Source organism: Meleagris gallopavo, chromosome 30, assembly GCF_000146605.3.
Source record: "Meleagris gallopavo isolate NT-WF06-2002-E0010 breed Aviagen turkey brand Nicholas breeding stock chromosome 30, Turkey_5.1, whole genome shotgun sequence".
Lineage (NCBI taxonomy): Eukaryota > Metazoa > Chordata > Aves > Galliformes > Phasianidae > Meleagris > Meleagris gallopavo.
Window position 1 is genome coordinate 3,706,874 of NC_015040.2, and position 24,048 is coordinate 3,730,921.

The 24,048-nt window shown below is 46.3% G+C and overlaps 2 protein-coding genes across 4 annotated transcripts in view; one reads left to right on the top strand and one right to left on the bottom strand.

Annotated features, from left to right (window-relative positions):
• Positions 1-7: 7 nt before the first annotated feature.
• On the top strand, positions 8-3,078 carry LOC100547239 (ectoderm-neural cortex protein 1-like). The gene has a single exon (XM_010725060.1). The coding sequence runs from the start codon at positions 137-139 to the stop codon at positions 1,904-1,906; it is 1,770 nt and encodes a 589-aa protein (XP_010723362.1). The 5' UTR covers positions 8-136; the 3' UTR covers positions 1,907-3,078.
• A 3,673-nt stretch (positions 3,079-6,751) lies between these two features.
• Positions 6,752-24,048, bottom strand: part of ARHGEF18 (Rho/Rac guanine nucleotide exchange factor 18) — a 42,496-nt gene continuing 25,199 nt past the window's right edge. For all 3 annotated transcript variants that reach the window (XM_010725062.3, XM_019610100.2, XM_010725061.3), the window contains exons 15-31: positions 23,889-24,029; positions 22,803-23,053; positions 22,019-22,144; positions 20,703-20,820; positions 20,046-20,294; positions 19,265-19,341; positions 18,139-18,317; positions 17,669-17,760; positions 17,186-17,374; positions 16,410-16,544; positions 15,800-15,921; positions 15,420-15,476; positions 14,721-14,768; positions 13,727-14,194; positions 12,763-13,090; positions 10,973-11,095; positions 6,752-10,881 (exon numbers count right to left, since the gene is read on the bottom strand). In XM_010725062.3, coding sequence (XP_010723364.1) covers positions 10,721-10,881; positions 10,973-11,095; positions 12,763-13,090; positions 13,727-14,194; positions 14,721-14,768; positions 15,420-15,476; positions 15,800-15,921; positions 16,410-16,544; positions 17,186-17,374; positions 17,669-17,760; positions 18,139-18,317; positions 19,265-19,341; positions 20,046-20,294; positions 20,703-20,820; positions 22,019-22,144; positions 22,803-23,053; positions 23,889-24,029 — 2,864 coding nt within the window. In that variant the 3' untranslated portion in view covers positions 6,752-10,720. The remainder of the gene's footprint in view (positions 10,882-10,972; positions 11,096-12,762; positions 13,091-13,726; positions 14,195-14,720; positions 14,769-15,419; positions 15,477-15,799; positions 15,922-16,409; positions 16,545-17,185; positions 17,375-17,668; positions 17,761-18,138; positions 18,318-19,264; positions 19,342-20,045; positions 20,295-20,702; positions 20,821-22,018; positions 22,145-22,802; positions 23,054-23,888; positions 24,030-24,048) is intronic.

A 24,048-nucleotide genomic window follows, 5' to 3' on the forward strand; every position in this document is an offset into this window, starting at 1 on the left:
CGCCCTGACCGTCGGGCTCCGCGCTCACCCCGCCGGCTCCCTCACGGCCCTCCGCCGCGGCCCCGCGGGTCCCTCGGTAGCGTTCGAGCGTTCCCCGCTGACCCTCCGGCGTTCCCACGCAGAGCAGCCCGCCGCGATGTCCGTCAGCAGCCACGAGAACCGGAAATCCCGCTCGAGTTCGGGCTCCATGAACATCCACCTCTTCCACAAGCCGGGCCACGCCGACAGCCTCCTCACCCACCTGAACCTGCTCCGCAAGCGGCACCTCTTCACCGACGTGGTGCTGCGGGCGGGGAACCACGCCTTCCACTGCCACCGCGCCGTGCTGGCCGCCTGCAGCCGCTACTTCGACGCCATGTTCAGCGGCGGCCTGAAGGAGAGCAGGGACGCAGAAGTCAACTTCCACGATTCCCTGCACCCCGAGGTGCTGGAGCTGCTGCTGGACTACGCCTACTCGGCCCGGGTGCTGATCAACGAGGAGAACGCCGAGTCCCTGCTGGAGGCCGGGGACATGCTGCAGTTCCAGGATATTCGGGACGCTTCGGCCGACTTCCTGGAGAAGAACCTCTACCCCGGGAACTGCCTGAACATGCTGCTGCTGTCCGACGCGCACTGCTGCGAGCGGCTGCTGGAGCTGTCCTGGAGGATGGCGTTGGCCAACTTCACCTCCCTCTGCAAGACCGAAGACTTCCTCCGGCTGCCCAAAGACAAACTGCTGGAGCTGGTGGAGAGCGAAGAGCTGGAGGTGGAGGACGAGACCCTGGTGTATGAAGCTGTTATGGGCTGGATCCGGTACGATCTGCCCCGGCGGCACGAGGTTCTGCCCGAGCTGCTGCGCTCCGTGCGCCTGGCCCTTCTGCCCGAGTCCTACCTGCGCAAACAGGTGGCCTGCGAGAAGCTGGTGATCAGCCACAAGCTGGGGGAGGAGATCGTGGCCGACGCCGTGCGGTGCAAAATGAAGATCCTGCAGAACGACGGCGTGGTGACGGGGTGCTGCGCCCGGCCCCGCAAGGTCAGCCAAGCCCTGCTGCTGCTCGGCGGCCAGACCTTCGTGTGTGATAAGATCTATGTGCTGGACCAGAAAAGCCGTGAGATCATTCCCCGCGCCGACATCCCGAGCCCTCGCAAGGAGTGCAGCGCCTGCGCCATCGGCTGCAAAGTGTACATCACCGGGGGGAAGGGCTCCGAGAACGGCGCTTCCAGGGACGTCTGGGTGTACGATACGCTGCACGACGAGTGGGCCAAGGCTGCTCCCATGCTGGTGGCGCGGTTCGGCCACGGCTCCGCAGAACTGGACCACTGCCTGTACGTGGTGGGAGGGCACACGGCAGTGAGCGGGGCCTTCCCGGCCTCTCCCTCCGTCTCTCTCAAGCAAGTGGAGCATTACGACCCCCAGCTGGACAAGTGGTCCTTGGTGGCCCCTCTCCGGGAAGGCGTCAGCAACGCCGCCGTGGTGGGGGCCAAGAAGAAGCTGTTTGTTTTCGGCGGCACCAGCGCCAACCAGGAGAAGCTGCCCAAGGTGCAGTGCTTCGATCCCTGCCAGAACCGCTGGACGGTGCCCTGCAGCTGCCCGCAGCCCTGGCGATACACGGCGGCGGCGGTGGTGGGCAGCCACGTCATCGTCATCGGGGGGGACACGGAGTTCTCCGCCAGCTCCGCTTACCGCTTCCACAGCGACACTTTCCAGTGGTCCAAATTTGGGGACGTGACGGCGAAGCGCATCAGCTGTCGCGCCGTTACGTCGGGCAATAGGCTGTACGTGGTGGGGGGGTACTGCGGGGCGCAGCGCTGCAAAACCTTGGACTGCTACGATCCCTCATCCGACACCTGGAGCAGCGTCACCACGGTGCCTTACTCCCTCATCCCCACCGCCTTCGTCAGCACCTGGAAGTACCTGTCTGCCTGAAGAACGCGGGAGGCCAACGGTTCGTGTCGGCCCGGAGCTGCTCTGTAGCTGTGCTGCGTGAGGCTGAACCCCGAAGGGCTGCGCTGCCGTCCTGCAGCTCTCCCAGAAGCATCAGCTCTGGCCATGAGCTTCGAGGCTGGAGCTCGAATGCTGCGGGAAGGCGAGTATAAATAACGAGACGCTGAACCTGGCATCCTCGTCCTTCCACTGAGTCTCGGCCTATGCAAAGATTTTGGGGAATGCTCGCTGTGAGCAGGATTGGGTGTCCTGGTGCAGAAAGCTGTCTGAGCCCGATGCTGTGTGAGCCCACAGGGAGGCCGACGGTGCCACGAGGGGCAGCTGCTGCTTTTAGCACTGCTCCGTCCTCCTGGTGCCACAGTTAATCTGTTGGTGGCACCCAAATGTCCTGTGGGACGTGAGGGCTGAGGGCCGGTGCCAGAATAAGATTATAGCTGGGATTTCAGTCCCAGAACGGTCGGTAATTGCCTTTGTAAGACAAGCCCTGTCTACATATAAACACAGGGTATATCCACTTCTAATTATTCTCTGGCGTCCCCTCGGTGCCATTGCTTTCCTGCTACGCAGCAATTAACTTCTTAAAAACTTGTGACCAGAATTAAACTCTTCTAGACACTGCAGGGAGAAAAGATGCTGGTGAATCGCAGATCCCTGCAGTGTCTTTGTTTGCTTTTTCCCCTTAGAAGAGATCTGCTGCTCACACAAAGAGATGTAATTAAATATTCTGTAACACCTACAGAAGATTCCGGGCTGCAGAGGGGAGCAAGCATCGTTCCATGGGCACAGAATTCTCTTTTGCATTGCAAGATCTGAGGAGCGCTCCGGGGCTGGGGATGGTGAGAGGGGTCCGGGTTCCCTCCTCCCTTACGATCTCAGCCCAGAACCCAGAGGATTCTTTTCTACTTCTTTCTTTCAGTCTTTTAAGTGGCCCTTACTGGGAAGGACAAAGGAAGCTCTTAAGCAACTGGCAGCTCCGGGCTGCTCCGCTGCCTGCGACTTGGAACGCGGTCAGCACCAGATGCAGTTGCCTGTAATGTCTTAACACGTGACAGCACTTTGCCCATGGGCTGCTTCTGTACATTTTTTATACAGCAGTTGTGTGTGTTTATTACTCAGCCTGGAGCTGCTTCAATAAACCGGAATGAATCCCGCTCTGTCCCGTGCTGTTCTGTGTGCTGAAGCCGTAACTTTTAGTTCAGCAGAAGTTATGAGCATCGTCCCCCAGCCCCTGGGGACGGCTCCAATCTCCCTGCATCTTTGTGACACGGGGAAGCTCAGATCTCACGCTGCCTTCCTGCATTGTAGGACACGCAAACCTGTTCCCAGTGCCGAAGTCGAAGCTGTTCTCTGCCCTTGCCTGGTGCTACAGCAGAGCTGTTTCCTCGCTGCCAGAAAAGAGCTGCTGCTTCCCAGGCTGCGCAGCAGGAAGGCAGCGCTGCGGGGAGGTGGGAGGGACGAGGCAGAGGAAATGGCACCGGGGCTGCGATCAGATGTCTCACCGCAGAAGCACGGTTTGGGTGTGAGCAATTATTCAATTCCAGAGTTGAATAAATCAATGTCACGACCATTCCCAGCTGCTCGTATAGGCAAGAACTGGCAAGACTGGAAGGGAGAGAACGGCCCCGTTTGTGGTGGCTGAAGATAAAATGACTTCATTTCCATCCCGCTCTCTGCTGCCTTTGCCCTTTGCAGCCCCAGGTCGGCACTTTTCCCCCTTTTCCTCTGCTGAGCTTCCCCTCCGCTCTGCGCAAATCCCAAAGGGAGTTTTTTGGGCAGCAGCCCGCACAGCGCCTTGCGAAGCCGGCCGGGCGCAGCGCACGGCAGCTCCCGGCAACACGGCGCGATGTGGGACGGGGGAAAGGCAGAGAGCAGAGCTGGGGGCAGGAAGGAGCTCCTTCTTGGTAGCTGCCTCACCTTTATTACAGCTGCAGCTACTCCTGAGGGTCGGACAAAGTCCGGTTTTGCCCAGCAAAAACGGCGGAGCTGAGCTTTCACTGCCGGCCCTTTGAGCTGCAGCTGCTTTATTTATTCTGCCAAGCAATAAACGGCGGCTCCCAACCGCATCCGGCTTTTGCAGCGGGGACGGAGCTGCTCGGAGCTGCAGGTCTCTCCCTCCCCGTCCCGGCGCTGGGATCGAGCAGAGGAGCGGCACTCGGCGGAGCGGCACTCGGCGGAGCGGCCCTCCTGCTGTGGGCTTTGCGAGCGTCTGTGAATCGTTTCCTCATCTCAGACTGCACTGACAGCAAAGTGCTTCTCAGGGAACAGCAGCTCCTGCAGCAAACCTGGGCTGCTCTGCAGCAGTTGCCACTGCTGGCAAGGAAGATCGCAAGAGCTTCATTTCGCTGCCTCCATCGGCTGGCACACAGCCCGGCTCCCCCCCACCTCCCCTGGTAGGGAGCAGTTCCCAGTTTCTGGGGAAAACCAGACTCCTTTCCCTCGTGCAGCTCCGCACAGCACAGACCTGTTTTCCCAGTCTGACATTTCCATGCGTTAATCCAATCACTGCTTCAGTGCCAGGATGAGAAAATGTAGGCCAATGGGGCTGCAAATGGAGTTAGTTAGTTTAGGGGTTAGTTTTGTTACCAGGACAAAAATCGTCCTAAATTAATGTAACCCATTTAGAATCTAAACCTAGCTCAAACCTAGGCCTCTCCTCCCTGCTTTGTGCCTGCACCTCTCCAGCTGCAGGAGTCAGACCTCCGCCTACAGCCCCGTCTGGAAGAGGTAACACAGATGGGCATCCTGGGCACAAACCACAGCCCGCACCACAGTGTGACTCTTGGTGAATTCGGGCATTCTAGATGTTTGAATAGAGGGGCACCAGCACTCAGCCATCAGAGCTCCCCAGAGGAGCTGCACGTCAGTGCTGCCAGCTGAGATGACTTCAGGCCTCACAACGCCGTGCTGTCTGTCCTCTGGGATGACTTCATGCACTCCATGCAGTGAACACAAACCCACTGCTGCTCTGATATGGGAAAGGGACACCAATGCTACACCTCTCAGTGAGATTTTTTCGCAGTCCTGTGTACTCACACCCCGTAACAAAGCAATCCCTGCTGTGCTCGAGGCTCCCATGCACACAGCACTGTACAACACTGTACAGCACTGTACCACAGCCAGGGAGCACGCATGCATCTCACACTCCAACACTGCCAGCTCTAAGAGGGCTTTGGCTTTGATCTTCTGCCAGATCCCACGGGCCAAGAAGCAGCAAAGCAAAGCAACGTAAGCATCAGACAAGGATGGGCTCACATCCCTCTGCTGCTGAGCCCTGGGCTGGCCCCACTGCTGGGATGAGAAATCAGACTGGATTTGAGTCACATGGCTGAGGAAAGACAGAAAACAGCGCAGTGCTGCTGTCAGAGCACAGCAGGAGCCAACCTCCTTTGTAGTTTGTCCTCCAGCATCTGGGCTGCAGTGGATCTCAGATGCACGTATGGGAACCATCTGCAGCGTCTCAGCCACATGAAAGAGGGAGGTTCAGCATCAAACTGGTCATTGCCTATGGCCCCAGAATGATTCATCCAAACAGAAAGAATGTGCTTTGGGTTTCGGGTTAATTAGCTGCAGATCTGAACGAGACAAGGCGGGGCGGAGCTGCCGGCATTCCGGGCTGAGCTCTGCACAGGGCTGCCGTCCCGAAGTCACACCTTCACCGTGAAAACAGGGCATCAGAGCTGAGCAGCGTCAGGGTGAGAGCATCAAAGGAATGCAGCAAGAGCAGAGCAGCACTGATACAGACACACACACACACACAAACACACACACACACACGGAGCACTGAGCTTCCACCAGCTCTGCCCGAGATCCACGCCTGCCCCGCTGAGCTTTACTATTTACCATAGAACAGAGGTCAGCAGCAGAGACCACGAAGTGCAGATTCCTCTCCTGACTGCTGCACACGAGGAACCCAATGCCTCCGAGGATGTGCTGATGCACACAAAGCCTTATCTCTGCATGAGGCAGCTCAGAAACATCCCCTGCACCACCATCCAGACGTGGCCGAGGCTTTTTCTCAGTGGTGGCCACTGCATGGGATTTTAATGATTAAAAACGACACCTTTTTCCTGGAGAGCAGCTCTCCTCGTTCCCCCTTTCTCTCCCTGTTTTATGTCTGTTCTGATCTCGCAGTCCAGGTGAGCCTGCAGGTCTGCCATGAGCTCACAGCTGCCAGGACACACAGCCTGCTGTCTCCAGGACGGCGCAGAGAGCTGCCAAACTGGCACAAGCAGCACGGAGAAAGTTTCTATTTTCGTTACTCCTTCCAAACGGAACCGATACCGTCTGGGACAGAGCCAGGCACGTCTCCGGCCGGCACCCTGCAAAGCAGCTCCGTGCTAATCTAAGCAACTTGGCGGAGCTGACTCTGCCAGCATGCTGAGTGCAGCATTCTGAGATCAGCTGACTTCTCCCCAGGGCTCTCACCTCACTGAGAAAGGCTGCAGTTATTCATATCCATCTCCCACCTCTTCTCTGGAAACCATCAGTGCTCTTACAGTTATTTCTGTCCAGGATAGAAAAGGAGAAACACATGAGATGTGGTTCAAGCACAAAACACGCCTCTGCCCCCCATACACACACATACAGGACAGCTCGCTTGTTTACTTTTTATTTTTTTTATTGCTAGAAGTTGGTTTCAGTCCTATTGCAGCTTTGAAATCCTTCAGTGGAGAAACATCGCAGTCATCGTAAAAGTCATCATTTGGTGCGCTAGGATGAAGTGTACAATTAACCAGGAGTGCACAATTCAGCAGAACATTGACATTTATCCATCATCTTTACAAATAAAATAAGACTACAAAGACTTCGCTACCGCAGTCTCAACACTGAATGAACTATTTACAAAGTTTACATCCCAACCAAACGGCCGATTGACCACGAACTGCGATGGTTTATTCAATGCTTTCAGTGCAAGGTGGGCCCAGGAACCAGAGCTAAACTGAACAGCACCGGGGAACTCACAGCCCCGAGCGAGGCACACAGCGGTGCCACCAGGACCCACTGCCCCCCGCATCTCCTCCCACCTACAAACAGAACGGGGTCCGAAAAGCTTTCCTAAAGTGCTCCAATTTCTCTCAGTACAAAAATACCAAACAGCTGATTTATAAACGTGGCACAAGGCAGAGCTGCAGAGCAGCACCACGAGCTTGCAAAGGTGTTGGTCCGGCCTTGGAAGGAAGGGGGGTCCTCTCCAAATCAGAGCACAGAACACAGCACCAACAGACACAGTGAGTTCAGCAGGAACAGCAGGTGTGGAACCCTGCATCCTTCCCTGCATCAATGTGAGCACTGCTGGGCAAGGCAACAAAACTGCTCCCACCCCCCAGCATGGGGACGCAGCACAGCGACAGCACTGCGGAGCTGCAGCTCTTCTGTAGGAGTGGAAGCAGAAGCAAAGCCAACGGTGTGCCTGGCACCTCCCCAGCCTGAGTTTCTGCCTTCACTGAAAATGAGCACAGCAGGCGCTCAGTGCCGTGCATTCAGCTCAGCTGAGCGATGCTCACACAGGCAGAACGGCTCGTGCTTACTGAGTTACTCCCAGCTCTGCAGGAAATGGGGATTCTTCTGCCTCACCCTGGGAAGCCATCAGTGACCTCCATTTGCAGGACATGCCACAGCTACAACCTACAGGCAGTGCAGGTAAAGACTTGAAGGCGTTTCCAATACAGATGTTCTCAGTACCAGTGGGGACGGAGGGGTCCTGGGTCTGAAACACAAAGTGACAGCTGTCCAAATTGGAGGGAAGGAGGAAGCAGCCTCTGCACCAGGGTTAAAATCGAGAATAAAGCCATTCCAAGTCTCTGCATTGCACATCACTGTGCTCAGACAGGGCAATGTTAGGGCTGTGACAACACAAGGAAGGCAGCACGCAGCTCCTGCTGGGCGCCTCGTCCAGGAAGCACAGAGCTCTGCTGTCATTTCTAAGGAAACTCTTATCTGAAGTAACCCAGTCAGTGGAAATGAGGTTACTCACAAGCAGCAGCAGGTCACCCAGCCTGCGGGACAGCAGCGTTCTGCAACGTTACCTGCTTAGAAAAACCCTTTTTCTGCAAGCGAGATCTGAGGGGAATCCCAAAGTGGTGCATTCAGCTGCAGGGATGTAACAGCAGTTCCACAGACTCAGTTTTGCAGAAGTGAAGCCGTGCCCCATTCTTCAGAGAAAGTATTTCACTCACTGCCCCCAGCATTTACAGATGATTCCACCATGCTGTGGTACAGTGCTCTCCACACCAGCAATGAGATGCTGACACCTCCGTGCTGGGTGCTGTACAGGAAGTCACACGAACCCCTCGTATGGCACGTGAATGATTTTGAGGCGATGCAATCAATCTCTGTTTGTGGTGAGTGTGGCTTTCATAAAACTAACTGCAGCCAGACGTGTACTGCAGCCAGGGAACAGAGATCACCTTCAGGTTTGGTACAGACTGAAGACCAATATCCCAAGGAGCTGAACCAACAGGCCAGCCTGGCAGGGTCAGGTGTTCATTTAAGAGCTGTAACTCAGCTGCAGCACTGCTGACAACGTTCAGATAGTTTTATTTCAGTCATAACATATTGAAGTAAATGCGATCTCACTGCAGATTTTGTTTCCCAGATTGCACTGTCCAAACCTGACTTAATTCACTGCATGGAGGAAGGAGAAAAGTTTCCAAACAGATCTCTTAGATCCACAGAGCTCTCTGCCATACATTCGGACAGGCACAAAATTAAACCAAATACACGTTTCTAAAAATTGTTTTTAAATTGCTAAACAGAGGCCTCCCTCCTCAGCTGAGGTGGTTTTGTCCACTGATCCAACTCAGCTTTAGGTTAAGGCTCCAATAAAACTGCTAATTTAGGGCAATGGGGGTTTTCCTTAGGAGTGGCCCAAACCACAGCACGGAGGGAACATACTGCACATTCCTGCTGCTTTGCTGTGTGTTTACAGAAGAAATTACACGGGTACCAGAGATGATGGCAGCCTCTGCATCCTCCAGCTGAAGAATCTCTCCTGCAGAGCTGCTGAATCAATGAGAGGTTACACTGATTTTAAGATATTCCCACTATTTCAACCCAGGTTTTCAGGAATGCAAAAACAACGCAGAAATATGTTTTAACCACCAACACAGCATTACAACAATGAAAGGATGATTACGTTGCCCACAGTTTTCTGCAAATCCAACATCAATAATGTGCGAAGCTGTGCAAGGCTCAGCTCTCACCAAGCACCTCTTCAGTACCAATGCAAGGCATGTCCTCGTTAACAGGAACAATTAGCTGGGGCAGTGGGGGCATCAGCACTCTGGTGACATGTAGGTTATTCTGAGTTTCCTCTCACAGGTGACACCGTGACTCTGAACTCAGTGCCTTCAGGTTTTTACTAGCATCACTTAGCAAGAAGTGTCAATCACGTTCTGGAAGAGATCAACCTGTGTTTTTAGGCTCTGAGACCAATTTCTGTAATCCTGCACTAAACCCCTCTAAACAGTTTCTCCTGTGTGCAATACATCTGACTGGTTCACATCCAACACGTTGGAACAAGTGTCCTCAGGTAATGCAAGTAATAAAGAACTGAGATGCAGAGTAAAGTGACAGAACACAACAAATGACTGTGCAAACTACAAAGAAGTAATGCCTTTTGAGCAGGGCTCTGTTAACGCCATCATTCCATGATTAACAACTGACCCATTTTACAAGAGGTATCAAAGCTGGTTTAGCTGTAAGCAGCCAAACCAGAGGTTCAGCTAATAGCACTTTTTCTTTTTTGAAACCCAAACAGTTCATATTCCCTTCATTTCTTAAACTGCTGCAGAGAAATCTCTGCAGTAACAGCAGCTTTGTTATCTTATGGTATTTGGAGTAAAGTCCAAGGGATTCAGCAGACAAATAAAAGATGCAGAAGACTTGGGATGAAACAAAACAATAATTACTGCATTCAAACACTTCTTACACACCTTCCAGCAAGGAACACATCTCTGTAGTTCCTTCTGAACCAATTCATAGTTTTGCTGAGGAATCTGTACTGCCCTCACTAACATGGAGAGCTGCTCGATGTCCGCAAGGATCATCCTGGCACAAGCTGATGGCCAAACAAATGTGCTTTTAGTCCAACTCTTCATACTGCTGTATATTCTCACAGCTTCAGCTCTCCTCATCCGTAAGCAGGTGGAGCTCTTGAACCTTGAAGGCTGTTCAGAAGCTTACCTTGCCTTTTCTACCACTGAGTGTGTAACTCCACTGAGTCAAGTAAAGAAACGGATGCCAGTCTGGCTCCTGTGAGTTGGTATCACAATGTTTACCATGTGTGGCTCTACAGAGACTGCTTTGCTAGTCAGTTACTTAACAGAGAGTTAGCATAACCCACGAGAGCAACCTTGCACCTGTGAATATGGATTTTTAAAAAAATCTCAGCCATCCGGAGGCTTACAATTAAAATTTTTACATACAGATCTGAAAGATTCAACATCAACTACAACAATTTACAAGATGGTGCTCACAAAGAGTGTAAATACACCAAAGAGAGCAAATTGCAGTAAATGGCAGCATTTTAACATGCTCTGAATTTACATACCCATGCCACGCATCAACACATTTCCATGGTCTGAGAATTTAAAAGCAAATCAATACCATTGTGCCCTCATTTTGAGCTGCTGGCAAAGAAGCCAGCAAAGCAAAACTACAATCCTGGGCTGGTCCTTGCTAGTATGAACGAGGCAGGAATAAGAAGACACCCATGTCAAGTCTCTGTCACATTGAACACCGGAGCCTGAGTTCTTGAAACAGTATGTGAGAAGAGTAATCTTTAAATGGAAACAGCTAGAAAAAAATTACATCTTCTTTGCTGGTATCATCTTGCATGTTTAAAAGAGCTGGCTGTGAGGTCACCAGGGTCTGAGCGTGAGCGTTATTGGGTTTGAACAGGTTTGGAGAGGCAGAAGAAAGTGCTTCTGGCTGACCATCTGCAGAGCCATGTATTTCTATAGGGGAAGAGAGAAAAGGAAGACAGACTGATGACGCTGCACGGGGAGCCTGGCACATCTCCACGCACGTACAAGGGTCAAGAAATACCTGTCTGGAATGCAGTGGTCTGGCTGCTCGTGAGGACTGGACTTGCTGATCGTCTGCCCCTGAGGACGCCCTCCTCTCGGCTGACAAGCCTGGGGGGAATCAGCTGCTTCTGGTCAACAGATGCTGAAGGAAATATTTCACAAGTCAGTATTGGAGTGCTTGACTGATTTCCCTTCTTCACGCTGAGACCCACACTACAGACAACCTCTGCATATCCAAGGAACCTGCTATACCAAACAGAGCTGTTGCTTCTATTACAAGATACTTAAGTTTTCTTTTCAGCTGCTTAAACCACGAGTGCTTCTCCCCTCCTCTCCCCTGAGGAATCCCAGTTCAGTCACTACCAGCCTGACGACCAGACTTAAAACCTACTATTGCAAAGCCTCGTGGAGGGAAAATAAAAATCTGTCCCTAGCACTCAATTAGCAATGGAAATTTCCTACTTCTAATGCACAGAACTGTGATGAACTTTTTGTCTCTGCTCTTCATCTGTCTTTAAATTGCTCAGCAGCAGAGTACACTGATTGTGGTATTATGGCCTGTCAGTTTCTTAATTTCTACAATGAAAGCGATTCATCCAGCTGTTACTCTGGTCCCTCCCAGCTCTCAGCACACATTCCTTACATGCAATGAAAACCAAATTCAATACTCGGTATCTTGCCTCTGGTACAGAAAGTCCTGTTCTGTTTTATTCTAAGATCTACATGTGGGCAGAACAAGCATGCGACCCACTAATGCTCGTGGGAGAACAGATCACTACATCTGCATTTTAGGCCTTTCATGTACTTAATGGTGCTTTTCTAAAAATGCTATTTCCACACCACAGACCCTTATGTGAGAGCTATTAAAAATTAAGCTGGAGAGATGTAGCATTAGAGCTCTATTTCCCCATTTGGTATTCACAATAATTGAACCTGATATCCTCTTACATGTACAAAGATAAGTTCATAATCCTATTAAACTTCAGGTGCAGGGACAGATGCGTCTGCTACATGCAACAGAATCCCACTCCCTAGCCAGGTCTGGCTCTGAACCTGCTACAGCAGCATAGGCCCCAGTGATGTGAAGGCTTGCCAGCTTGGAATCCTATATAAAGCTGGAGAGATAATTTTGTAACTTAAAATTATAGGCCGTTCTTCCAGGCTGGCAGTAAGGCTATTTTAAGTGGTAGAGAAAAAGTGGTTTTTATTGTGTCTGTCATTGGCAAAGAACACTACTTCAGTACCTAGTGGTTAGCTGTAGAAAGTACACCATGACAGGGTAACTGTGTTTTTACTTGCTTCTATTTCTGACAAAAGTAGCTCCTTTCAACATGCAACACCTACAGCACTTCGATCCTGGCCTGGAAATCTGCATTTAATGACTGGCTGGTGCTCAGAAAGGCACTAAGTTTAATGTCATTACAGCCCTGAACAGGTACTGAGAAGAGGTTAAGGCAGCCTCAAAATGTTTCTTTCGTGCAGAACAAGCAACACACTTGCTATTTTCCTATACCAGTAGAATCAGGCAAGGTTTTATATCCAGTTTTACAAATGCTCACTACAATTCTGTCCTGCTGGCCTACAGCACTTTTGCCAACATGAACTTTGGGGGCTAAATTTCCAATTCAAACAGTACACACCATTAACCCTTAAGAATTTTAAGAGCCCACCAACTGCAGGTAGCACACTAACAATCTGCAGCATATTAATTTCTGAGTTCCACACAGGTAGCCAGAGATCTAAGCTATAGCACTCTGTATCCCCATGATGCTATAGAAAGAGGCCAGAAATGCATTTTAAGACATTTACCTGAGCTGTCTGTCCTATGAGATGCTTTGTTCTTCCCACTTTTCTCTTTGCTTCCTTTTGTAAAAGTGGCAAGCTTAGTAGGGATCTGCTGCTGAACAGCAGCGGGTTTCTGTATCTGGTTAGTTGCACTCAGGAGGTGGATTGGCACTTCATTCTTCAGAGCAAGGACTGGGCGGCTCTCCAGGGCAGTGCTGTCCCTGCGACCCAGCTCTGAGCGCTCCAAGTAATCCATCCCAGAGACACTCACACGTGCAGAGGCTTTCAAGACCGGCGGAGATGGTTCTCCTCCTTCTCCATTGAAGCTAACAGAATGGCTTTGCATCGGGTTCTACACAAGGGAAAAAAAAAGCATTCTAAGTCAAACTATAGGAGAAGCCACCCTCTGCCCCGCAAACACAAAGCATTTCCTTGTGGAAAGAATGCAGTGTGTTAGACCAAGCTCAAAGCATGCTGGCAAACCAAAGGATAACAGAGCTTCAGCAACTCCAGACTGCTTAATATTGCATCTAACAAAGAGAAACAAGAGCAGGCTGCACTAGGTGATTATGGAAAGGACAGGAAATGTGACTTTCAGACAGTAACAAATGAGTCAGTTTAACTGGACCCCAAAAAATCATATTTTGAAACGTAAAAGATGTTTTCAGAAATCAACAGAACAAAACACTATCAATGCAGTGTACCTCCTGCAATCAGCTGCCTGAAATAGGTCAGTTCCTGTGTTAAAAATAATTTAAGTTTTACTTTTTAAAAATACCCTCATTACTGAATGTCTGGGCAGAATTTCAGACACTGGGGTGCTGCCAAGCTTTAATCTGTGACCATAAGCAGAACCAGCTATTTCAGGTGATGGCATAAATAGCCCCATAAAAAAAACAAGTGTGTTAATGCTGCAAAAAGGGCAACCTTCGCTCAGAAGCATGCAGGTTAACAAAACTAAAACTCCAATAAAAACCTGAATCCTTACTTGTCCCAGTTCTGGGGAGAAGGTGCCCGACACCGTGTTCTGCTTTTTCAGCTTCCTTAGCTGATCTAGACGTTCTCTCTCCTTCTCAACTGCTCTCTGAGCTTCCCGCAGCCTCTCCAGGTCATGCTGATAGGCCTCACGTTGCCTCTCCAGTTCTTCTCTATCCTGAATCAACTTCTCTTTCAGTTGCCGCGTCTCCTCCTCACGCCTCTGCAGATGGGCTTCCGAGATTTCCAGTTCCCTCCGCTGCTGACTCCTCTCTCGCTCCCAGCGCTGCTGCTCCAGCTTCAGCTGGCTCTGAAGTTTTTGGACATGCATCAGTTCTTCTCTCTGTTTCTCAAAGTTACGCTGTTTCTCTTGCTCTAGCAGCAGGTTGCCACGTGTAGACTGCAGCCGGTACTGCTTCTCCCTGTCTACCATTGTGGCTCGCTGCAGCTCAATGTAGCTGTCCTGTTGAGATATCACTGCCTGGGGGGAACAAGAAGACTACAATAAGGCACATTGGCTCATAGAAACAAAACAAAACTGACATACACCTAAGAAAAGACAAAAGCATCTACCACATCGGGTCAGTAGCTTTGTCTTCAAGAACAGATCTAACTTCCCAGCTCGTACAGCACATCACTACTGACACGATACTAAAGATGCATGAGCAAGTAATGCTTACATATGTCAAAATTAACATCTCCTGCACCTGGAATTGTTACTCTGAATCTGACAGGATCACTCAAGTTACTGATTGCAAAGTTACAGTGATAACAAAATGTACGTACACAACTGTGTGTCAACAATGTTAAAAGTAAATGAGCACAGAGAGCAGAAGCTCCAACTAGCCGAGGAACTGCACTTAAGGGAGCAGAGAAAAGGATTCAGTCACTTGGGTTTAACATTTCTTTCAAAATACCAGACACCACGTTTTTGTCCTTGAGCCTCAGATCCCGAATTCTGCAGTTAATACCTAACAAACCTCTTGGATAGTAAAGCAGTTGATTACCTGAAGACTGAAGAGCAACTGCAGCAGCGTTTGTATCCTCTGGACAAGCTGAAAAAGAGGGGAGGCAAGTGTGATAAAAACATTAGGCACCATAACACAGTTCTGTTTTAATGCAGGGGCAGATTTTGTTTTTTATTTCACCTATTAAAATAATGAACACAATAATATCTGTATAAAACCACATAGTGGAAGCATGGCTACAAGCAAATTCTGACAAATGAACAGCCAATAAAGCCATGTGCAAGCAGCACAAATCTCAGATCTGTGCACAAACATGCTAAGTCAATACTCAAAAGAAATCTCACTGGGATTCAAGGGAGCAATCCTCATTATCAGTTTTCCTCATATGAGCCATTAATGACCACTTCCTCCAGCACTGCATATTACACAAGTACAGCACTCAGTGGAGACTGAGAGAGGAGTGTTGCCAATGTGCTGAGGACACCCAATTTCTCCAAAGATTGGAGAAAAGCAGCTAGCCAGCTCTTTGAAATGCATGTTTAAATACCCAGAACCATCTTTGTTTTCTAATGGGACTTGGAACGTGACATTCATGAGTCATCCACAGGACACACAGAGTCATAAGGAAAAGGCTGTTAATGAGCTTGTGGTTCTGCAGACATTAGAAATATTGGTTTGTTTTGCATTATATGACTGTATGGCTATTTCCCAGAGTTCTTTACAGCAGAAGGAACATACCTGAGACTCTACGGTGGGCTGAACACCACTGCTGTCATCCTGCCTCGTTGTATTGCTCTGGAAAAAGACAAAAATAACAATCTGTGCTTTCTGGGCACTGGCAGTGCTGCCAGAACATATGGAAAAGGCTCACCTCAGAAGGGAGCACTGTTTATAGCTGGAGCAGTGATTGCTCCCATATGCTGATGGACACATACCAGAAGTACTTAAATCACAGGCCATAAGCAGATACACGGTCATTACAGTAAGCATTAAAGATACTGCATCCAGTGAACAAATACAGAAACAACTATTATGCCTCTCAAGTAGTAAGTTATTAACCACTATTATAGCAACAAACTCCAGGAAACACATTTACTACATACATAAACCCAACATACAGTTTGAGATCCTTCTTCTGCATCAAACGGGGGGTCTGGGAGCTGCACATCTAAACTTCCTGCAGGGCCTCTACAGTCCCACTGTCTCTGGTCACTACCAGTGTTCTTCTCAAGACTGTTATCTGAAAGAAGAGCAGTATGTGAGTGGCCCAGCAGGACAGAGCTTGTGAACACCCACTGCATAACACAATAATGAAAAAAAATTAAACATTCAGCAAGCAGCTGAACTCAAGTTTCCTAGGTTTTGATGTCAAGCTTGTTTTTCCAACAAAATTACAGTTCTATGTGGAGCTGTTACCTTAACCTGTATGTCCTAGTTACTGCACCTTTAACATTACACCAACAGCCCTACTCTGCTCTCTAGTGTTGATACAGGAAGCAAAACATAACATGCTGATACAGCATGCTAGGAATTTATTCTGATCGTCTTCTCAGAGCCTCAAGTTCCCTTAAGAACTACATATTAAATGAGGCTCTGATGCAAGAAAGATATTATCTCAGTCACTACAGAGAAGCACAGTGAAGAGCTAAGAGGCTTACATAAATGCTAGACTTTTAAAACAGTGTATCAGCAAACAGGCACAGGTCCCCCACAGCTCCTCTTTCTTACTTTTATTTGAAATTGAGGGACTGTCATATCCTGCAAAGGTCTCTGCTCTCCTGGGGAGCCCCACTGCGTAGCTCTCTTCACACTGACAGGATCCATTTCCTAAGTGAGTGAAGATAAGGTTCTGGAGATTTTCAGCTAGGAAGGAAGAGAATGTAATTTAAACAGCCGTATCCACACAGTGAGATAAACTCATCATTCTAATAACTTAGAAATACATATAATTTCAACCTCTATGTACATTAAAAGATGGAGCAGTTTAAGAGATTTTTAAGAGATTTCCCCATTTTCTTTGTGACATATTCTTTATGACAGGCTCTTCATATTGAAAATGAAGCTGACCTCTTCCTTGAGCTCAAATTATCAAGCCCTGAATGTTTTTTTTTGGTCAAACTAAAAGTGATGTTTGTGGTTTGTGTCTGTCTAATTACGCTATTTTCAGATAGGTTATTTTAACCTAGAACACTTGTGATTATATTTCAGAGTTGGTTTATTATTAGGTCGCCTTGTTATCCATCTGAATACACTCATTTGAAGATTCCACGGGTTGGTCATTAAAAAGGAAAATAAAATTAAAAATAAAAAACCCACAAAGCTGAGGAGGTGGTCCTCCACCTAGAAGCACAGGTGAATTCTACCTATCTGCAGGCTGGTTTTGCCTCTGAATTGCATTACACAGAACTATTAGAAGACCATTCTTGTGACCTGTACTTAGATCCTGTCTGCTTATCCCAACATCTGCACTGCAGTGAGCACACAAGTTTCCCTGCTGCACTTACCTTCCACCACTGCAGACTTCAGAAGTGCCTCTCCTTGCAGACTTTCTGGGATATCCCCCAGAAGTAGCACCCTAGATTGGGATCCTGGGGAATGGTCTTCAAATCCATACAGTTCGGACATTTCTTGATAAATTTGTTGTTTCTCAGTTAGACTTTGCACAATCAGGTCATCTTTTGTGTTCAAACGCTCTAATAGAAGAAACAAACTCAGTTTTGCCTTCCAAATTGCTGTTAGAGTACAGCATTCAGTTTGGAAGCTTTAATTCATTTCATAGTCAGAGATGTAATCAACAGTCGGGGGAAAAAAACAACAGAACGCCTCACAAAGCACTCAGAGCTTATTAGTTCTTTTCTTAAACTATTTCTACGCAACCCTGCAATACCTTGAGAAAAATTCAGGAGAAATTTGGTCACAGGTAATAACAAGATAGTCATAAATCACAAGAGATGCTGAGAAGCTGCCTGTGGAATATATATAATTACCTTGGAATTCTCTTAATTTCGCCGCTCTTGCTTCAGCCAGTCTCCTTTCTGATTCAGGTTCACAAAATGATCCTCCTTCTTCATCAGGACAGCTGTAGAAGATGGGAGACAGAAATATGTTTCATTTACACATTGGATAATTTAAAATCATCTCAGCATTCAGCCTGAAGCTTTTGCCTGAGGTGTTGTTTTATCTTGCATGTCAATATTTTTCTCTTATCCCTTTTGACATCAGTGAAGTTAAAAAAAAAAAAGCAGAACAAAGTTTTAAGCTATTCGTTCCAGCATCTTTTTGAGCAGCTTCTGCCCAGTAAATATGCACCAAACAGCCTGCTTCAGTCTTACAGAGGAAGTTTACAGACAGTTGAAAGTTGTTTTTTTTTTTTAATGATAAACTTAACAAACAAGTCCTGTGAAGGGAAGGCTGATGAGTGACAAATGAAGCCTTCCAGCTTCCAGTCATTATTTACCTTTCTACAGCTCTGCGGATGTGAGCCATCCAGGAATTCCTCTCTTCTTTTGAGCTTGTGTGAATTTCATACATTTCTGGTCCTTCTAAGGAAGCACTAATTAAGAACATTGCCTTTTCCTCATTAGCCACCTCTCTTACAATCAGCTTTTGCAGTGAGATAACTGGTGGTTTAGAATCCTATAAAAGAAAATATTATTTACTGCACTGCATTATATACATTTCTTAGAGTTTGTGCTTCTAACCTCCCCTCTGCCTTCTTACCTTACAGGGCTACGTGGCCACCATGAGATACGACACAGCAATACAGTAACTTTCTGCTATGGTGACACTTCTGACCCTTGTCATTTTTCACTCATTAACCATAAATCAAAACATAAAATACAAACTGCACACTTCAAAAATAAGGAGTTCTTGCTACCTGACTGAATATTAAAGCAAAGGTTCAATATTTGTAACCTAGGAAGGTTTTCAGATGAGAACACTTCTTTGCAGCTGCTTCACACCATAATCTACAGTGAAATTAAGAAAACAGAACTGTAAAACCGATCCATTTGCTCCTCTCACTTGCTCCATTTATCTGTGGAGGAGTGATATCTGGATTGGTTCTATTACGGTCATAACTGAACTAGAAAAGGACAAAGTATATGCAATTAACTGCTCTGAGTACAGCTGTGGAAATGCCCCAGAAAAGCAAGCAAATCCACTGAGTATTCTACAGTGCTGTAGCAATTACATTAGCATTTAATGCTTTTTTTATGTTTCCTTCAGGAAAATTCTCTGCCCACAGCAAGTCATTGGCTATTGTACCACGTACCCAGCTGAAATGGAAGATTTTTCCCTTTCAAACTGATACACAGAAGCAGATCCTATTTGCAAGTACCTTTTAAAGCACAGTTCTAGCATTTAACATGACATGCATGAAATAGCAGCCTAACAAAGCTCAGTTAAAATCAGTCACAGCACAAGAAAAGGAGAAGCACTGAACCACTGGCTTGTTTATCAACTACATTTTCCTTATGAGGCCAGCATAACATCTAGAATTCCTATTTGTATTTTGTCTGTAATTACTCTCATTTTCATAAATATTTTAAGTTAATGCATTAAATCAGATGACCAATACCTACCACTGATACAAACATATATTTTTGGTCCTTTTCTTGTAAGAGCAACAGTACATCATTTAGCAGGACTGCCAGAACATCTACAGTAACAAAAAGAAAAAAAAAGGCTTTGATTCAAATAAACTGATGCAGACTCAAAACACTGCAGTTTCCAGACACAGCCTGTACACATGCAGAGCCAGCAGAATACAAATAGAGCCAATTTAAAGCTTGAAAGCACCTACAAAGGCATACTAACATCTGGACTCAAGTAGTCATGACTGAACATATCTCCCTTAATGGCAGATCGTTCTGAATCTGCAGATGTTCACAGTACCAGCTTTTCTTGGCTTCACTACATGTACCATCTGAAGCTTTTCTTTGAACAGCTGGACAATGAACGTGGTTTTGATTTTCTGGATAAACAGACATTATGCAGAACAAAGGTGTCACAGATTTGACAATTTCTCCAAGCATGAACCAAGAGCTTGCACAATACAGTGCCTTTCCCCAGGAGACTAAGTCGATATGACTCAAAGCTTTGTCATGTACCTGTACGTGTACCTCCCTCTTGAATTGGAAAGCAGATCAGACAGATAATAAGCCAACAGCATAAGGAACTTATCGTGCACCATTACAGAGATGCTTATTGGACAAGCCAGGAATAGAACAAGATCTATTGCCCCCAATATCCTATTAAACAAGTGGGTTATCATCATCCTTCTTTATACTCAAAGAATCAATAATAAGCAGTTACAGAACAAAGACAAATCTTGTTGTACTTCTCCCATTCCTGGTCCTTTACCTTTGAGCCGTCCTGACGCAGCTTTCCAGTACAGCATCCCATCCAGCAGAAGTCGCCTCTGTCCCATGTCATCCTTTCGGAAGAAAAGCCCATTCTTGCATTTCCCAGATGATTTTAGCTCCATTTTATGCATGATCTCTTTAAGGCGCTGCCCCTTCTCACACTCATTTACTACGGCATCTACATGAGTGATTGTATACTTAATTAAATTGAGGGCATGGATCAGATCTTCATAGTCCTTAGTTCCCACTAAGAGAAAAAGAACAGAAATTAGTCCAATTTTCAACCCAGGAATACAACTATGAATCAAACATATTTTAACATGAAGGTTCCTGACTGAGGATTTGACAGTATTTAAGAGCTTGAGTTTATAAATAAATTCCTTCCTTTCGCTCTGCATCTTTAATGAACAGCTTGGCTTAGCTACTACATGTTGTGCCTCTGAACTTGAAACTCAGTGTTGCTTCTGATCCTCTGATGAAGCAAGACTGATGTGAATCTGCATCTAGAACTGCATCTCCAGCTAACTAGGAAGTAAGAAAGCTGCTATAAGGCAGAACCAGCCTGTTCTCCTCATCTGAGGAAAGAACATGTGGAATAGGAGAAAAAGGATGAGGTAACAACTGTCAGGCTTCTAGGAAAGATTAAGCAAACTACCTTCTGTGTTCTGAATAATACGTTCCACCAGGACCGGGTATTTGGTGATGCGCTGCGTAACCAGAAGGATGCACTCCTGAACTCCAAGTCTCCTCACAATGGAACAGTTGCCAATTTTCTAGAAAACAAGACAGATCTGTCACATCCATTTATGTTTTGTTTTTAACTCCCTCCCCTTTCCATTTACACATTTACTATATCAAAACACCTTTACAAAATTAAAGTTAGCACCACAAAATTATCTGTGCTCTGTTACAAAAACACAATTCCTGATAACATCAAAAAATGCCCTTATTACTAGAAAAAAGCATTTTAGTTATTATTTCCAACTACTTTTAACTGAACCTGAAGCCAAAGTTCTGAATCTGAACTGTTTGCAAACTGAATGCCTTCTGTAATGGACCAGTCCTTAACTACATAGGAAGTTATAATAATTTTAAAACCAAACCCAACCAACAGCCAAATTATATCAATTATGAATAAGTGTTTATTTTACCACTGCACGTTCATGAGGATGTTGATGCACAGAAACACTTTCCTGCTTAGAAATGGAAGACTAAGGCACCAAAATGCCACCAGCTGGCCTGACTGCAGGAACAAAGCACTCCTGGGGGCTGAATATAGCACCCAAATCTTCCTTTACAACAACAAAGGCTATTTGTTTTAGAACTCTGCTTACAGGTTTAGTTTCTTTAGAAGTGAAAACCTTTTTCTTTCAAGGCACCTAGTTAAGAAGAGCTATAACTACAGAGTCATGCTGGAAAGTTCACACAGTATCACTTACTAATGACTGGAACACGAGAATACCACGGGCTGTGCAGTGCCAGCTAAGATTCAGGTTACAGGCTTCCAGTTTGGCTGTGCTTCTTGTGCCCGTCCTATTAATTGTGCATTACACTGTACAGCAGATAAACAAACTGCCCTGGAGCCAATCTTCTGGTTTTGGAAAGATGATGTAGTGGGCAAAGCTAAATTAAGAGTTCCTGTTTTTCCTATAGTATTTTTATCAACAGTATTTATCATCAAGCCAGTTTACATAGATGGCCAGACAGCAGGGCAGTCAGTGATAAAGCCATGAACAGAACAAATACTCTACTCTCCAGTACTAGGTGTTCTCAAGAAAAAAAAATACCTACCCACCCCAAACAGCTCAAAAAATTTAAAATACAAGCAGCAAACAACCTATCAAACAACGAGACTATACCTCTCAATATCTGCTCATTCAAAATTAAGATATCTTCAAGTATAAAATGGAACTGAAAGAGTTCAAGAATACTTTGCACAGTAATAATGGGAGGCTTCTGATTGCTGTTTACCTTTATTAAGTTTTGGAACTTCTTGTGGCTTTGGAGCAGGTCTTTATAGTGACTAACAGCTTCATTATGTCCAGAACAGAACACACCGTATTTTTCTTTCATTCTCTCCCCATTTTCACCTGAGAACTAAATGAGAAATATAAGTATTAAACGCATGAATCATTGACCTACAAGCACCCCAAGACCCCCATTTAACATAGTTTTACATTAACTGAATCCTGAGACAGCATTTCAACATTTCTTATTTCTGTTACAGAAGAAATTGAGAGCTTAAACAAGTATTAACTGACTGTTGTCTTAATGAAAATTTTTAAGAGGATTTCTGAGCTTCTGCACTTGAAGACTAAGGATTGCAAAAGGTGAAGAACAAAAAAAAGTCACAGTACACAAAAATTGTTGCATCCACTCATTAATAGAGCAGGCAATAAACTTAAAAGCAGCTGTCATTAGTAGAAAAGATTAAACGGTCAGAACCAAGAAGCTCAGCATTAAGTGCACAGCAGCTGTATTTGGGAAGGACACCATGGGTACATTTCAGAACACAAAGATAAGACCAAATCATTCTCACAGAATACCACATAACGAGCTCATGTGTGCCCAAAGAACAGCCAGTGAACATCTCTCAGGATTTTGATCAGATGTGTTCCTGGCAGTCACATGCACACATATTAAGACGGTGCTCTTAATCCCAGCCTTCTATTAACGTCTACACAACCATATTTTTATCTTATAATTAGCTTTTGAGGTGCTTAATAGCATCAAGAAATCTGGTACAGTCTCACACCTGTTTTACCAAGAGGTCTCCAATGTTCTGGATTATATAATTTCGGTCACTGCCTTCTTCCAAGGACTCCTTTCGCCGCTCCTTTAACTGGAGCAGGAATTGCCCATGCATCTCCAGCAGCTCATCCACACAGGGGAACAGCTTGTTGATGACTGCATTTGAGAACTGCAGTTCCTCTTTCATGGCTTTGGAGTACACCTTCAGCATTATTTTCAGCGTTCTAACATGGTGCATTTCAGTCTGCATTAGTTCTGGGTAAAGGGAAATAAAAATTAGTGCTCATTTATGTGGTGTGCCATGACTAGTGAGAAGAGAGCAGTCTCTGAAAGTCATCATCTTTTGCAAGTGACCAAACCTACTGTCAAAGTAACAATAGCTAGAAAAACAACCCTCAACTGCTTCTGGTATCAAGGGTGACAGATAGGACAAGAGAAACTAGAGGTGATATTCTTAAACTGCAGCAAAAGCAATTTTATATCAAATATCAGGAATAACTTCCCTTATCAATCAGAGAGCTTAATATTGCAGCATTTTTCAGAGATGTTTATTAGCACAGAAAACAAACAGCTGAAGTCTAGGTACAGGTGATTATACAACAGCATGCACTGACAGCAAAGACTATGTGACATCTTGTCTCCTTCCAGCCATACTTTGTACCATTCTAGATCTTGCTAGAAGCCAGCTATTCTGAAGCTGTCCATAAACTTTTTCTAAGGTATTGTATCACTATCAAGGAAAGAACACAACCACAATTAAAGCACCTGAATTTGCCCTGCTAATCTCTCAATCAAGCAGTGACCAAGAATGACCCTGCTTATTTAATATCATCTCCCAGTAGAAGTTGAGCTTAGGATATTTCTAATAGCACAGCCAGGTTTTGCTGCTTACATAGGCAGAAAGATAAATATAGGTTGCTTAAAATCATTATTAGGAGGACTTAGGCACACTGAGATAAATAACAGATTTGAAAGTTTGTACTCAGTTCCAGTTTACAAGCACGAGCCAAACTGGAAGCTCATAAAAATAACAATTTCCGTTGTCTCACTATAAAATAAAAAAGTTTCAAAGAATTAATAGCGTTCTTACCATAAATGACATCCTGCCTCTTTACAACTTCTTTCTTTTGCTTCTTTGCATAAGGCTGTTCCACTGCAACACTCCAAGACTCTGCCTCAAACTCATGAGCGTCTGTTTCTATTTCACTTCGGAGGGATAGAGAATATGCATCTAGACCAAAAGCACATTC